The sequence below is a fragment of the Chinchilla lanigera genome, unplaced genomic scaffold (assembly GCF_000276665.1).
Source record: "Chinchilla lanigera isolate Chin_1 unplaced genomic scaffold, ChiLan1.0 scaffold00036, whole genome shotgun sequence".
Taxonomy (NCBI): Eukaryota; Metazoa; Chordata; class Mammalia; order Rodentia; family Chinchillidae; genus Chinchilla; species Chinchilla lanigera.
The window spans coordinates 11,480,031-11,497,307 of record NW_004955437.1 but is presented as its reverse complement, the minus strand read 5'-3'; the positions used below and the strand labels follow the sequence as shown (position 1 = coordinate 11,497,307).

General features: G+C 42.4%; 1 protein-coding gene across 1 annotated transcript in view; it reads left to right on the top strand.

Annotated features, from left to right (window-relative positions):
- The first annotated feature begins 39 nt into the window (after window positions 1-39).
- Window positions 40-17,277, top strand: part of LOC102006164 (24-hydroxycholesterol 7-alpha-hydroxylase) — a 52,489-nt gene continuing 35,251 nt past the window's right edge. Inside the window, exons 1-6 of the mRNA XM_005389856.2 lie at window positions 40-422; window positions 7,414-7,549; window positions 9,570-9,744; window positions 11,040-11,189; window positions 12,268-12,361; window positions 12,801-12,905. Coding sequence (XP_005389913.1) covers window positions 234-422; window positions 7,414-7,549; window positions 9,570-9,744; window positions 11,040-11,189; window positions 12,268-12,361; window positions 12,801-12,905 — 849 coding nt within the window. The 5' untranslated portion in view covers window positions 40-233. The remainder of the gene's footprint in view (window positions 423-7,413; window positions 7,550-9,569; window positions 9,745-11,039; window positions 11,190-12,267; window positions 12,362-12,800; window positions 12,906-17,277) is intronic.

Sequence of the window (17,277 nt, the reverse complement as noted above, 5' to 3'; positions counted from 1 at the left end):
TGGATGGTCTCCCTGGTAACCGCGCGTGCGCACCTCGCCTGGCTGGCTCTGTCCTTTTACTGGATCCGTAAAAGAAGCGGAAGTGAGCGGGAGTGAGGATGCTAGAGGTCTTCAGGTGTCTCAGGAGAGGCGAAGAGGTAGCGGGGCCAAGGAGTCGCTGTGAGTAGTGCTTCGCAACAGCCTCCAAAACTGAAACACGGACAGGACCTTCTCCGCTTTTCAGACCCAGGAAGATGAGCGAGGACCTGTACCCCGGCGTCGCCGCGGTGGCCGCGCTCCTGGCCGGCGTCGCGCTGTTCGTCGTCCTTAGGCGCAGAGGCTCACGCCGACCCCCGTGCGCCACGGGCTGGATCCCCTGGGTCGGCGCCGGGCTGCGGTTTGGGAAGGCCCCGCTGGAGTTCATCGAGCAGGCTCGGGCCCAGGTAGGTGCGGGCAGGACACCCGGAACACGCTTCCAGCCTAGTTTATTCACTCCTCTGCTGGGAATTAGCAACCTCTTCCACGCCAGGTTTGGGAAAAGATACGGAGTCCAGTGAAAGGAGGGGAAGAGGCAGGAGATGAAAGAAATTAGATACATATACCAACTCCCCACGAGGAATGCAGTCATTATGCATTAAAAACAGTACCAAAGAAATAATTACAGTTAAGGAAAGAAATCGGCTTCAGTTTGGGTCTGCCTTGTTGGAAGAAGAGATTAGCTTTTAAGTGCTAGTTACTTCAGCATAGTAAGTGCACAAATGTTAATAAAGTGTTTGCAATAATTCGGAAGGACAGAAGTGTAGTATGATTGGAATTTGTGAAAGTGTATAATAAATCCATAGCCCCAAATGGAGTTAACATGAAGGTATTGTGAAAATTACTTCCAAAGTTGATCTTTACAAATGTCAGGGGCTTGTATTGTTCTTATGCTATTTTCTAAATGGATGTCTGTTTGTTAATGTTTTCCGTCTTTTATTTTTAAAATAAATTAAAAAAAAACAAATTTCAGGGGCAGTATTCTTTCATCTGAATTGTTATTGATGACAATGAGCCTGAATTTTCTGCACCCAAAGGACGTTAGGAATGGTTGTTGGAATAGATGTTTTTATCCTTAAAGAATCTTTCCAGTGCTGGAACACTTTAGAAAACAGACATATTAGCCTTTTAATTTTAATCCAATTTCGAGCCACTTAGATTTTGTGGTATTTGATTATCTAATAAATGTATATGATACTAAACATCTTCATTAGTATGTATTGTATTACAGTAGTTTCTAAGTGGACACATCTTCCACATATGTTCCTGGCTAGTTACCCCAATTTACACTGTGTATAATTTTATAACCAGTATCATATATGCTGCTGATCATTTGTCTTGAAAATCTAAGATTTCAGTGTACAGTAGATTTTTTAAAAGTTAGGGAATTCCAAAGAGAACTAAGATGACAATAAAAGTAACCCAGATGTCACTTTAGAAGTAAAACACATTAAAAATTTATTGTGTATTAGTTTTACTTTTTTCTATGCAAAGTAGTTAGTAAACAATGGGGTAATATTGTACTACTATTTTATGTACTTTCAAATTTAATTTTTAATGCAAATAATTTTGCCATGTCATTAAGTATTTGTGTGAATCCTTTTAATGGCTGTGTTTTATCACTTGAGGATCCGCTAGCTTATTTAAATCCTTAATTGGATAGATAGCTAGTTGCCAACTTTTTTTTAATTTTAACCAATGGTTTGATGTCCACTCTTTCACATGTATGTGATTGTACATTTTGCACCTACCTGATTGTTTCCTCAAAATAAATCCCTAAAAGTCGAATTGCACAGTTGTTTATATTATTGTGTTACCCTTGTAAAAGATATGTAATATATGCTTTTTACTTTTAAGTGGGAGGAACTGCCTGACTTCTCATATTCTGGGCTGCACTGGATACTGTAACTTTTGCTAATCTGATAAATGAAAAAAAGCTCTTTTCTAAAGAAATGTTCCTTGTCCCTGGCAGGCACATGACCGTAATAACTCTTCAGGGATGCTTTTTTACAAGCTTGTTTCAGATCAAGTATTTGTGAGGGCTTCATAGCTTTCCTGGTTAAATGAAACTAGTTATACGAGTCAACTGTCATGTGGAACAGTATAAATGAGCTTTTCCTAGTACTAAATTAGAGAATGGGGCGGCAGCACTGTGTGATGTTTGGCTGCTGACAGTTTTTAGGCTTCTTTCCCTTGTATTCGCCACCTGGGCAGGATGATAAAAGGTGGGTGCTCTTGCCATGGGTGCCAGGGAAGACTTAAACGACAGAAGTCCCAGCTGTCAAGCAGGAATGGGTCCATGGGCCTATTCCCTAGCTGTAATAAAACCTCCAGCCCAATCACTTCCTCAGGCCATTTTCAGATCAAGGTCAGAGGCCAGCCACCCTAGTCCCAGCAGAACCCTGCTATGTAAACAATAAATGTGTTCATACCGTCTTTGTGTGTGTGACATCAACAGTCTGGACATGTGAACCGGGTTTGGGGTGGGAGCATGGGGTTCATTCTGCTTTTTTAACAGTAGCTGCACTAGGTTCTCCCTAGTAGGCTTGATGGAAAAATGCATCTAAATGGCAAGTGTGTAACACACAGCTTATGGCACTTTGAACCTTCAAGAAGTGACTCCTAAAATCTAATCATGAACTGTCACCCTCAGCTTCTTCTGACCCTGGAGAAGGAAAAGAGCATTTTGATGACCACAAAAGTTTTCCCATTTGTGAGTTCAATTCCCGGTACTAAAAAAAAAGTTTTCCCTTTTGTTTTTATTAATCTTTGAATAGATTATGAATTGATATAGTTCAAAAAGTGTTAAATATAACAAATCAAGTGAAAAATCTCCCTGACCTTTCTCCCTTCCTCTCGGTTCTCGGTCCTCATCCCTAACGTTGGTAGCACAGTAATTCATTTCTTATATATCCTTTCATCTTTTTTTTGAACCATATGTAAGCAAATTCATTTATAGATGCTTATTTTCCATCTTTTATAAGCAGGTGTATCATACGATTCACACTGTTCTTGTGTCCAAAATACTGAACTCTTGACATTAGTACTATTGGAACTCCTTTTTTCTTTTTAAGATGCATGGGTATCACTCAACAGGCTTCCAGATTAATAAATGTTCCAGTCAGATTTCTAAGGTAACCCACAGCTGCGCCCACCTGCTGCTGCCCATTCCTTTTGCAGTCACCTCCTCCTGGGTGTCAGCAGATCCTAAGAACTCACTTCTGATGAATCCAGTGGCATAGGTGCTGGGATGCTGCTTCCAGGATCTTGCTGCCATTTGGATAGCAGACCCTGTCACCTGCCCCACTTGAAGGCTCTGATGAAAAATTGCCAATTAGGGTGCCAGAAACAGAGAGACCCTAGTCTACAACCAGCAAAGAACTAAAACCATTAGTGGCCTGTGGAAGACTGAATCCTGCCACCCACCGTGCCAGCCTGGCATGGCTCCTACTCTCCTTGACCTTTGAGATAACTGGGGCCCAGTCTTTAGTTAGTAAGTTCTATCAACAAAAACCCATGGGGCGAAAACCTGGTATTTTGAATACAGAGGACTTTGTTTAAATCTCAGAGTGTATTTGGCTATGTCAATCTTACGATATGATTTATAGCTTTTTCCCCAATACTGAGGGTTGAGCCAAGGGCCTTTGCATCAAGATAAATCCCAGTGAATCTGTCCTCGCTCTCCTGCACCCCTCTCTTTTGAGACAGGGTCTTACTGGATTGTGAAGTTGCCCAAGCCAGGCTCCAACTTGAAATCCACCTGTCTCCACCCTGCCCCCAGGGTGTTGTAATTGCCAGCATGCACCAGTATGTCCAGCATGGTTTCTAATTTCTTAAGCATGAAACTTGGAAGAAATCTCTAGGACTTTTCCTAGGGAGGTTATGTTGACCGTGTACTACTTATACCTGTCCCAGGCTGCAAATCTGCAGCTAAGATTATTTATTTCTTGACACATTGGAAACACAATGTGGAAACACAGTGTCCCGAAGTGCATAGACCAAGGTTGAGTATTTTGCAAAAATTATAGTTAGTGAACAGTTTATGTAAACTTGGGATAATCTTGGCACAATTAAACATCATGATTTTCAACATTTTATTGAGGGAAATGGTATCTGCCTTCCACCAGAGTGTGGAAATCAGCTGGCAAGCAGCCCCTATAAGGCAGAGTTCCCCACAGCAAATAGCTTAATTAAACAACTCCCGCCTACCCACCTCAGCAGCCCTTGCCAAGGACAGCTCCTTGCCAGTCTAAGAGGGAGTCAATGGCTTCATCTGTAGTAATTTATTTTGATTAAAATGTTCTGTTATTGCAACTTTCTTTTGGTTAATATTTGCAGGTTGCATCTTTCCTTATCCCTTTCAATTTTTTTGAGTCTTTATATTTTAACTTGGTCTCTTAGAAATAAATATATATTGAACTGAGCCAGGCATGTTGACACACATCCGTAATTCCAGCTACTCGGGAGGCTGAAGCCAGAGAATTGCAAGTTCAAGGTTAGGTTAGGCAACTTAGTGAGATCTTGTCTCAAAAGATAAAAAAGTCTAGAGGTGCAGCTCAGTGGTAGAGCACCCTAAGGTTCTAGCCCCAGAACTGCAAAATAAAATAAGAATAAAAATACAACATATCAGAGGCTGGGGATTTAGCTCAGTGGCTCAGTGCCTGCCTGGCAAGTGCAAGGTCTTGAGTTCAATTCCAGGTACCAGAAAAAAAAACCAAAACAAAAACCTAAAATACAACATATCAGAAATTTTATCACTAAGTACTTGCATTTGAAAAGTGGAAAAATCTGAGGTCAATAATCAGAGCTTCTTTCTCAAGAATCACCCCTGAAGAGCAAAATAAACCTGAAACAATGACAGGAAAGAAATTTAAAAAACAGAAATCAATGACATGGAAGATTAAAAAAAACTAATAGAGAAAATTAATGAGTTGGTTATTTGAAAAGATCAGCAGCATTGCCAGACTTCATGCAAGACCAATAGAGAAAAAGAGGGAGAAGCCACAGATGAGCAGTGTTGGAAATGAAGTTGGGGCATCATTGTAGATTCCCAGACATCAATAGAATAAGGGAATACTGTGAATAACCCCACATGTCTAAATTCAACAGCTTGGAGAAAGTGAAACAGTTTATGGAAAAACATAACTACCACAAGTATTCAATATGAAGTAGATAATTTTAGTAGACTGCACTATTAAGGAAATTGAATTTGTAATTTAAGCCCCCCTCCCTACAATTCTTTAGACCCATGTTGTGTTACTTTGGAATTATATCAAATAGTTAAAGAAGAGCTAACACTTGGGGGGCTGGGGATTTAGCTTAGTGGCAAAGTGCCTGCTCGGCAGGCACAAGGTCATGAGTTCAATTCCCGGTACCGGAAGAAAAACAAAACAAAACAAACGAAGAAAAAAAAAGGAGAAGAGCTAACACTTGGTTATACACAGTCTCTTCCAAAAAGTAGAAGAGAAGGGAGTTATTCCCAGGGTATTTATGAAGATAGTATTACCCTGATAGCAGTCCGAAGACTCCGAAGACAGTATCAAGAAAACTACAGACAACTATCCCTGACGAGTAGGTACAAAAATATATAACAAAATACCAGCAAATAAAATTCAGCAGGATTTGAAAATCACCTAGAGGAGTCCATTGCAGGGATGGAAGACCGTTTGAAGATTTGAAAATCAGTGAAAACTCCTTTGTACAGGCTACAGAAGAAAAGAGAAAACACATGATCATATCGGTGCAGAAAAGGCTTTTTGTTTTGTTTTGTTTTTTTCCGGTACTGGGAACTGAACTCACGACCTTACGCATGCCAGGCAGGCGCTTTTGCCACTGAGCTAAATCCCCAGCCCCTCAGAAAAGGCTTTGACAAAACCTTATTTATGATAAGAAACTTAACAACCAAATTTTCAGAAAACTAGGAATAGAGTAGAGCTTTCTCAGCTTGATCATGATCATCTACAAAAATTTGATAGCTAATAGGAAATTAAATTTTTCTTCTATGTTTGTGAAGTAAGCAAAGGTTTCTGTTATCACTACTCTTACAGCCCACTGCTGGAACTTTCAGCTAGTACAGTCAGCCAGGGGAAAGAAAAGACAAGGTAGTAATACTGGGTAAACAGCTATGAGTACATGAGATCTCTCTAATATCTCTTATGATTGCTACAGTTAACCTATAATTATCTCAATAGTTAATTGAAAATACATGAAGCCAGGGATGGTGGCACATGCCTGTAATCACAGTACACTAGGAAGCTGAGACAGGAGGATCCCAAATTTGAACCCAGCCTGTGCAACTTAGTGACTTAGTGAGATCCTGTCTCAAAACCAAACAAAAACAAGTGCCCTTTTTAAAACCTACATTGTATGTTTCATAATACTGAGATTGCACAAGGAAAGGAGAACCAAGAGAAACAAAACACCTATGACCTGCTGCTATGGAATTTATAACTTGACGCACAACTGTTTTTCATGATGCAGTTGTATTGCAGTGACTTTAAAGCCACATGTCTGCAGCCATCTCAGCTGTTCAGTGTGTTTGAACTCAGTTGATTTACACTTGGGCCCTGTACCTATCCATGCTACAGAAGCCCATTTCCCTGATGGGAAGTTCAATCTCATTCAAGGAAAACTTTAACAATGAAAATGATTCATCTTCTGAGTATTGATTGGCAACAACAGTAGATAAGGTCATACTGGGGAGCAGTGTAGATGGCTTATTAGGATGAGAAAATGGGGCTTTACTGGGGCCCTCAGTTGCCTGGTGCCAGAACCGTGTATGACAGGAGTAATCATTTGTCATCTTATGGGTGGGGTTGAAGTGACTAAGATTGAAGGAATGATGGGCATAAATGATGTTTTAAGATCTTTATGATAACTGCCATGAGGTATGAATGTATGATAGTTTCTTTTGATAATATGTGGTTTATTACCTAGCCTCATAATTGGAGAAAACTCTAAATACGGTTAGAAATTAATGAAAATGATTTCCTGGAAAACAGCTGGCAATTTTGCTTCTTTTTCTTGAGCAACATTGAGTTATAGTTTGTGTATGAGCTTAATGATATGATGAAAACAATGTTCAAAGATCACAGTGTTGATAGATTTCTAATTATTTCTAATCATTATTTTCTAATAATTATTTCATACTATGAGGAAGGCAAATATAAGTAAATGATAATAGTATCTTACAAATTTTATTGGAACAGTGCAAATTAAGATTTGTTTCAGTTTAATGTGTCTAAAACTGTCAGCATTTAAAACTAATTCCTAGATATAGTCATTTTTATTTGACCATAGCTTCAGTTTTGGGGTTCTTTATGAAAACTCCTTTAAACCAAAGCCCTGGCTTAGAAATGCTCACTAACATTCTGTGGTTTATTGATGTTTTTATTGCAGTATGGACCAGTGTTTACAATCTTTGCCATGGGAAACCGAATGACCTTTGTTACTGAAGAAGAGGGAATCAATGTGTTTCTAAAATCCAAAGAAGTAAATTTTGAACTAGCAGTACAAAATCCTGTCTACCATACAGGTAAAGAATATTTTCAAATAGTTCATTTGAAGGAAAACATTGAAATCCAAAAATAGTTTTCTGTAAAAATTACACTCGCAATTGATGAGAGCCCATTTCTTTACCCTTTTAATTTTTTTTTTTTTTCCAATATCAGGGATTGAGTCCAGGGCTTTCACACTGAGCTACATCTCCAGTCCTTCAAAATTTTCTTTTTATTTTGAGACAGGATCTCCTTAAGTTGCTGGGGCTGGGCTTAAACTCTGGATCTTTCTGCCTCCGCCTCTCAGAGTTCTGGGTTTACAGGCATGTACTTTGTTATTGTTGAGTTTAGGCTAAAAGGAGGAGTGAGTGTGTGAGGATTGAAAAGCCAATTACTGGCAGCTGAATGCATTTACCTGTCAAGTAGACATGTGTACAAGATGGGGTTACCTCACCAGTAGATAATTTTTGAGAGAATATTTGGAATCTGTCCCACATTGCAACACCCAAGATGCTGCAGTCTGTGTTCTGCTGCTGTGTGTACAGTTGTGTACATGCTGCAGCTCTTGCTTGCTTCTCTGTTGTGACTCTGCTTCCTGCAGGTAGCAGTCCCCTGCTTGCAAAACCTGTTCGTGTGGCTTTTTCTAGGCATTTGCACTGCCACTGAGCTATGATCCCCATCCTTGTGTGGGTTTCTGTGGCATTCCGCATAGGACTGGTAGGTGAGCCGGGCCTTGACTTTCCCATTCACACGTTCTCCGTCTAGTTTCGGGACTCCTGGTGGCACTGGTGAGCATGCTGCCGTGTGGCTGTCCAACTTCAGCTCTTCTCAGACTGCAGATGTGTGTGCTGAAGCCATGTGCCCTCCCCAGATGCAACGCTGGCCCTTCCTCGACCTTCACACTTGGCTTCTACATGCTGTGCCTTCTCTCTCTCCACCTCTTTTTTTCCTTAGGTTCCACTGTTCCTTTTCATATAGTCTCTCGTGTGTTTCTTGCCTTTGAGACCAAAAAGTTTCTTTTTAAATCTTATCAGTGATTAGTACCATGATTATTTTTTCTTCTTCCTTGGATGCTGGTCTCAATATGTGGGTTAAATTCTCTATTTAATGCTGTTGACGTATGGGCTGTAGAAATCCTGACCGCGGAGCACATATACCTTGAAGGCTTTTGATCTGTATTACAATACACCCCTTGCTTATTGAAGGTGTATGGAAACCAGCAAGCTTTTCACCTGTGCCCTCTCTGGGGCCTTCCATGGTGTTTAACAGATGAAATGTGTGAGCACTGACTCCGGAGGAGCTTCGTGTCCCTCCCCTGTGTCCTGCCACCATAGAGAAAATTCTTTAACATTTATTCCTCATTCATTTATACAAAATTAATGTACAGAATCTACACATAGCAAAATGAGAAGATAGAAAATTTAAAATATGTTTTTGGAAAAGTTACTTGAAAGATAATAAAACAAGATAAAAAGAAATTAGTTAAAAATAACCTTACATTCCCACCACCCCAGTCTAACCAAAAGTGGGTATCGGGGAAGGAACACAAATACTAAAATGAAGGAAATAGTGGGGTCAGAGTTACTCATGGCTGGGAAAGGCTTCTTGGTGGAAGTAATATGTAAGAAGACACTGGAGGAATAAATAGAAGCTAGCAGGAGGCATTTGGGCTGATGGGTGTGGGGGTACAGCATAGGGCTTGAGGTGGTAAAAGAGAGAATGTTTTGAGCATCCAGAATAGCTTCTGCAAACACTGAGAAAGGTGAAGCGCTATGTATTCTCAATATACCTAGAACATAGACTTGGAGGAGGAAGAGGATGGCAATCTCAACCCTCTGAATTACCCATTTATACATTATCCCATAAAGCAAATCACTCTCTAGACTTCAGTCTATCTCACAGTCTAGGTTGAATCGTTGTCCACTTTATTCACAGTCGGTGATTGTGTGTACTGCAAGAATGTTGGGAAAGGTCCTTACTGATCCAATAAGGGTAGAGGTATAATGGATACTTGGAGAGGTTGTGACTTATTTTGAAAATAGTTTTCTCTGTTTATAGCGTCAGTTCCAAAGAATATCTTTCTAACACTGCATGAAAAACTGTACATTACAATGAAAGGGAAAATGGGGACTTTCAACGTGTATCAGTTTACAGAGCAACTGAATGAAGAATTCCATGAACAATTAGAAGATTTAGGCCCTCATGGGACAATGGACCTGATCAGTTTAGTAAGGTAATTAGAAGCTTTAGTATCACTTAACCTTTAATCTTCAAGTAAAAAAGGAAACTACCACATTGGGCTTCACAAATTACCTGGCAGATTAATGAAATCTACTCAACTCGTTTATTAAGTGATTTCTCTAAATTTTTAAAGTTCTAATTAATAGGCAGTTCCACTCCCATTATATGGTACACAAATAAGCCAGTGCAGTCATTTTAATACAGTATATCTATGTGATTTCCCTTAGTCCTTCCAGTGACTATGTCTGTTCCACATGGATTTGCCTCACCAAATCACCATCTGCTCACCATTCCATGCAAATCAGTGGAATGGAGAGATATCGTGGGGACAGGGGAGAGATTGGAATCTTTATGTAATGACAAAGGTCCAAAAAGGGCAGCTAGAGCCAAGTCACTGTGGGCCTTTGGGCTGAGTCTTCAGACTGTCCTGATAGGGAGGTCCCAAGAGACAGGAGAGCTGCAGGGGGAGCAGAGGGAGCAGCCATGTGCTGAAGCTTTCTGCAGATGCTGTAACACAGAAGGCATAGTTGCAGCAGTTAAGATTCGAGACAGAATGTCGATTAATGTGGTGTTAGAACCCCCAATGTGGTTCGGGGGTGAAGCAGGAATAACCAGGGCAACTTAAAATTTGCTAAAGCACACCAGTGTCTGTGAGAGAATAAAGTGATCCCTGGATATTTTGGAAACTTTGGGGTAAGGAGAATCTGAAGGAATAATAAATATCTTATATGCTATCTTTGATATCAAAATATGTAGTTTTGAATATTGACTATCCTTGAATATCTTTGATACTCTTAAGTGTGCCACACTGATCACTTTATTTGCATACAGCAAAAATTACTGAGAAGTACTATATTTCAATACACAATAATGTGAGCATATGGGACCCTGTGAAAAATTAGGAAATATGATGATTAGTACTGCTTTTGCTTCTCTTTGGTTATTTTTGCTGCTATCACTAGGCATGGGCCATTACCTTAGCTGTTGTTAGTATTTACTAAATGAATGCTTGTTGAACTTAATGAATCAATTTATTTCTGTTTATCCTATTTGTCAGCATATAATATGTTTGCTTAGAAAGGATTTTTAAATCTTCAGGTAAATAAAACCACAATTTCAGTTCTCCCTGAATTTTTTTGATCACTGTTAGCAAATATTAAAAACCCTGAGGCTAACCCACCCCCCTGAAAGAGTCAGTCACATATTACCGACCCATAGTTAGTCATGTGACCCAGTGCTTCTTCATTGGCATAAGGGTCTGAACTGTGTGTGTTTCTGTCTCTGTAGGCAGCTCCTTTATCCGGTCACAGTGAACGTACTTTTTAAGAAAGCCATGTTTCCCTCACACAAGAGGAAAACTGAGGACTTCTGCCAACATTTTCAAATTTATGATGAAGGTTTTGAGTATGGATCCCAGATGCCAGAGTGGCTACTGAGGTAGAGTTGTGTTCTGTCATTGACCTGCTGGCCCCGCCCACCTCAGCAATCTGTGCACCAATCAGCTTCCTCACAGGTAGATGTGACACCAGATCACATGGAGAGAAGCGATTTCTGCCACCTTTGTGCTTTCTTGGTGTGCAGATATACACAGAAGGAACAAAAGAAGAGAGGCGTGCTGGTTCTTTTTTCTGTTTCTCTTGAACCAAATAAAAGGACTTATTCCCAGGCCTTTTCCCAACCAGAGCTGGCAGGGTTGGGTCCTGCTCAGTCATCAGAGTGACCACCCCAGCCTGTTCTCTCTGAGGCAAAGGCAGCTGTAGCCAGGTGCATTTCCACAGCTGGCTTAGGTGAACACTTATGAAATGATTCAAATGCAATAACAGGGTGGCTCTTTAATCTCTTAGGGTTGCTGTATATGTCAGTCAATTCAGATCATAGAAATCCGCGCCTCGTAGCTCCAGTGTGGGAAGCCTGAGGCCTGAGCGAAGGGGGTTTGTGCTGGGAAGAGGTGACTTCCCAGCCACCCGCTGCCAGTTTCACGGTGTGTTCCTGCTGGGTCCTCGGGGCAAACGTGTCCCTGCCGGGGTCTTTTCCATGAGGGCTTTGTGCTTATGTGTAATCACTGCCCGAAGACCCTCTCCTAGTGCACCATGGGGACTAAGATTTCAGCTTGTGGTTGACACTGGTCACTGCTCAGAGAGGACTGGAAGCTGAGAGCCACTTTGCCTGGCTTCATCCAGCAGCTGCCGCCTCTGCTGGCTTTCATCCTTCTCACTGGGCAGCAGCCGCAGCAAAAGGAAACTGAGCCAGGGGTCACCTGTGTTCTTACTCAGTGCCAGTCCACTAGGAATCCAGATGTTTACTCGCAGAAGACTCCAGTGTAGTGGCCTTGACCCATCAATTTCCCTCTGGACTGAGTTCTGCAGGGAGACCTCTAGAAAATTCTGCCTGAAAATGAAGACAAGATGTAGGGAAAGAATTCTAACTCCACAGACTCCCGCTTTGATGTCTTGACTTGTTTTTCCCTACACACTTTCGGATTAATTTCTGCATATGCTTTCCTTTCCTCACACAGAAACTGGTCAAAATCCAAAAGGTGGCTCCTAGCACTTTTTGAGGAAAGCATTCCAGAGATAAAAGCATACAAACCTGAAAAGGCTGATTCTGTGGTAAGTGTTTCTTAGCTTCTCTTGTTAAAGTGTATGTGAAGAGAGCAAGGAAGTACGATAGTTGAGAGTAAGTGTTTGCTGAGGAAGGAGTATGATTAGACACCGTTTGTGTGCCCAGGGCTACCCTGGACGTGCTCACATACAGTCATTTGTGGGCCAGGGATATAGCTCAGTGGCATGGTGCCTACCTGGCAAGCATGAGATCATGAGTTCAATTACTGGTACAAAAAAAAAAAAAAACCACAAACAAAAAGAAAAGAAAAGAAAGAAATAATACAGTCATTTGTTTTTGGCGGTGTTGTTCCAGGTCTGCATGTCTTCCACTGAGGTCTGGAGCAGCCTGTGCTCTGCTCTGGGCTGAAAGGAAGATGCGTGATCTCTTGTATACATCACTTTGAACTGTAGCCATGGTTTGACCATATTCATTTCTTTTAAACAGACATTAATGCAGGCTGTGCTGGATGTGGTAGAGGGGGAAGCAGGTGGGCACAGTGCGAGCTACGGGCTCCTGCTGCTGTGGGCCTCTCTGTCTAATGCTGTTCCTGTAAGTACACAGTCCCATGCGGAAGTAGAGTGTGTTTCTGTGTCTGCTGCACTCTCCTGTGTTTTCTGCATCCCCCCTTCATTTATTACAGAGAAAGAAAAAACTACAGTGGATTCACTTGTGAGATAAAAAGCGAAGCAAAATGCCCACTGGAATCTGCCTGGGTCACACAGGAGGCAGAGAGTGTCCCAACTCTTCCGGGCAGCGCCTGGCAAGGAGGAGCTGGCCTGGGCACTGGCTGGCACTGTCCTGCTGAGGGAGCCTTCCCTGTGTGGGCAGTGTGCTAGGTGTTAGTGCTGCAGATCAGTAAGGCTCAGCCCCACCTGAGATTCGTGAAAAAGTAAGGGAATGGACAATTCAAACAGAGTCGGGCTTAAAGCCAGACATGCCAGCTAGAGCTGTAGAGTGTCACGGTGGTAACTTCAGTTGTTCGTTTCCTGATTGGTAACAGAGAGAACAAACACAAAACTGCCATTGTAGCCTGGGGGCCCCACTGCTCTACGTGGTTCCATTGCTCTGCAAAGTCGAGAGGGCTCCACAGAGGAGACGAACAGGTGCCCAGTGACTGAGCTGTTCTGTCTGTGTGCACGCCATTCTGATCACCGGGCCTCACGGTCCTGCCTTCCACAGAGGGGCTGATGACACTGGAACGTGCCATTTATCTAAAGACAGCAGAGGCTTTTAACAACTTCCTTTCTTTTTCCTCTTTTCCTCACCCTACCCCTCTCCCCAACCTCACTTCTTCCCACCTCTCCCCAACCCTCTCCTCTCCCTACTCCCCTTTCCAGTACTGCGCCTTTTGCACTGAACCACCTCATCAACCTTTTCTTTTTTAAGACAAAGTCTTGCTAAGTTGCACAGCCTGGGTTCAAATCTGCTACCCTCCTGCCTTAGCCTCCCAGAGTGCTGGGATCACAGGCATGTACCACTAAGCCTGGCTAAAACTGTTTTTAAAGCTGCCCTGAGCTCAATCACAGCCACAAGATTTATTGCCTTTTCTGTTCCATCCATGCTAGTTTCTGGGGTCAGAAGCCTGTCACCGTTAGCCTTAGCTGCTCCCTGTATTGTGTGAAATTAAAGGGTAACCCTTTTTATATATTTGTTATGTACTAAATAAGAACTTTCATCTATCTCTAGTGATAAGGTTGGCCTTTTCCCCCCTTTTTCTTCTAACAGAAATAAAGAAGGTGTTTTACGGATTACTTATTTCTCATTCCCCTTTCTGAAGTCCTAATATTTTAGTGCTCTGTGACCTGTTGTAAAATTTATTATGTAAGGAGCAGAAATTTTGGCCTCTCCTCCAACATGTGTGACCCATGAGACTATAACTTTCATTTGGGTGACAAGAACAAATAGTCTAATCCCTTTCCCTGCTCTGTGTTCCTCCAGTATAATTCTCTGATCATTCCTTAAGTAATTTTCTTGGAGACCGATTAAGCTATGGCAACACTGAAAAGCAAATCTAAAAACAACTCCCAGAGCAGCAGCAAAACAGCCACTTTTGTCGGGGATTAATTTCCAAGATTTCATCAGGAAGGTTCCCTCAGAGGGTACAAACCGCACAAAGCCCCATTGATCTGACTCAGGGGAAGTCAGTGCTTTGACTGTGTTCCTGGCACTGGGCGGAGAAGACTGAAATCCTTCATTTCAGGAAGTGAGCATCTGACGGTGAGCGGAAGTCTGTCTCACCAGTTTTCCCAGGCCTGCTGAGCGGCAGCCTGGTGACCGGTGCTACCTACCGCGGTGGCTGGTTCTGAGGGCTGCACTGGAAGGGATGGCAGGTGGCTGTCATTGCCACCACACGCATTGCCCTGGTTTCAGTCAAGGATGGCTTCCAGCACCCCGTGGACAATGCGTGGAGATACCCGGTCCTCCACATGCTTGACTGCTTGAGTGGCACCTCTGTCCTGGCTTTTGTGACCTGTAACACTGCTGAGGGAGCAGCTGAAGTCCTGCCAGAGGCACAGTGTGGCCTTGAAGGGGCCCTGGTGATATCTCTACCTCCTTCTTCTTGTCCTCTGCCTCAGGCCTGCAGCGCTCAGAGCCAGGGTTTCCCGTGGGCTGAGAATTGTCCCTGGAGGTCACCACAGCCTCAGTGTGCTTGGGTGGACTGTTCTGAGACAGCAGTCACCATTTAGGAAGTGGAATGAACTTTCTAGAACATTTCTCCAGCCGTTCTCAAAGCTGGCATTTTATCCTTTGTATCTGCTCCCTCTCCCAAGTTCTCGCTAAGGAACTTCAGGAGCAATCTCCACTTCCACACTGTCTCCACGTTGTCTCAGCTCTCAAAGCAGCTTTGCCTGTCGTACAGTGGCCCCCACATCCCCAGCCAGAAGGCAAGTTCTTGGGGCGGAAATTGCCTTATCCATATTTGAGTTGACCATGATGGCTGCAGACCTGGCCTGTCTCAGGAGTACCATCAGTAATGGTTAAATCTCTTTCATGAGGGGAAGATGCTGAGGCCCACGTTCAGTCCATTTGCTCCGGACCCAGCAGGGAATGGAGCTTTTCTCCCTGTCCTCCCCTCCTGTCCTGACTGATGGAAAGGCATCAGGGCAGCTGCTTCTGCAACCCGGGAACCACGCAGCCCTCCACCTTCGTGCCCAGCCCTGGCACAGAATCCATCCCTGTGGCCAAACCCCAGTTGGTCATGTTGGGAGCAGTGGATCTGCCCATTTCCCAGATGTGAACACATTGACCGCAGGGTCACATTCCTGCCTCGTGATTCTGTATCACATAGGAACATTTTACTAACTTCTTACTCTCTTTACATACTTTTTCTCATTTTTAAAAAGTACTTTGTTTTTCTAAAGTAGAAAATAGATTTTTTTTAAAAGATAGAAATCCGTTCAGAAAAGAGAGGCCTTAAAGAGGAGATACCACCACTGCACAGCCATGTGCAGTTCAGACCCCTGTGTTTCTCAAAAGCAATCAGTGCCCAATTTCAGTAGATCTCCAAATCCACAATTAAGCATACACAACTCTGCACTCCTCTTCTGTGTAACTGAAAGTCTTCATGTTGTCTGCAGGGTTTTTCCCCCGCAGTATGGAGGCTGACTCTTCACATGTGGTGAATCAAGTGTGGGGTTGTTGTGAATTAAATTCAGTAATTTAGCACTGAGGAGGCGGGGCAGAGCGAGGAGACCGGGAGGAAAGCTTTCTGAACCCATGCTTCTTTATCTGTGCGAGGACACAGCGACTCTTTCGTAAGAGATGGAACCTCAGCAAGGAAGGACGGGGCACCCCTGTGTGTCTTGTCTGTGTAAACAGGACTGTGTGTGTCCTTACCCTGTCAATTTCATGTCCCCAGGGCACTTTCCTTGGGACAGCTGCTCTTCCTCTCTCTACCACAGAGGGGCGTGTTGAGATTATGTTGAGGTATAGGCTAATATGTTCCCTCACAAAACACTGCCTGAGTCACTTCAGGATTGATTTCAGAATAAATGTTTATAGAAGAAAATGAAAGGGAAAGTACCCCCAGCGGCTTTTAATGATGTTGTACAGGTTTTCTTTGTTGTGAACTTTAGAAGCAAAAACATCGACCTCAGGAGGGAGTTAATGTTTAAGATACAGAGCAGCAAAATGTTACCTTGTAAAATACTTCACTGAGGAAAGAGAGGAGATCATCTAGATAGCTCAGGGAAGAGAGTGCCGTAACATTGAATGGGCCAGGTGTGAGTGAAACCCTGTTTCCTGAGGGTGCTGTCATAATTCAGCCTGTGGTATTTAAGTATAGTTTATTGGGCTTATTTAAAATAACTGTTCCATTTGCAGTAAATAATATTTACTGATTCATTTGTATTTTAAAGAAATTAAATCTTTAAAAATGTTTTGTTTTAGATTAACATTTTTTTGGAGGGCAGTACCGAAGATAGAACCCCCTTTGTGCTGAGCTATATCCCTAGTTTCAACACCACCACCCCCACTCCACCACTGCCCTCTGTCTTTTGATTTTTCAGATAAAGTGGGGCTAAATTGCCTGGGCAGGACTTGAATTTGCCATCCTCCTGTCTCAGCCTCTTAGAGTGCTGGGATTATAGTCATGTATCACCACGCCTGACTGAGATTCACATTCTTAAATGTTAGAATTTGTTGTTTCTGAGTCTTTAATGTATGTTTATATAATACTTTGTTGCTTGTTATTAAAAAACTTTCCTATTTTGCAGTTTAATCTATATAAACAATTAAGCTAAAGTAGCAGAATGAAATTATAAGTTTGGCCTATTAGAAATGTAGAACATCTCTTATTGATAAAATCTAGTTGTCTTCAGTGATGCTCTTGAATACTTTTAAGGTTAACCATTGCCCTTGACTCTCTTACCTGTTTATAGCTAATACCAATTTTTCTTTGGACTGCCTTCAGAGATATTTG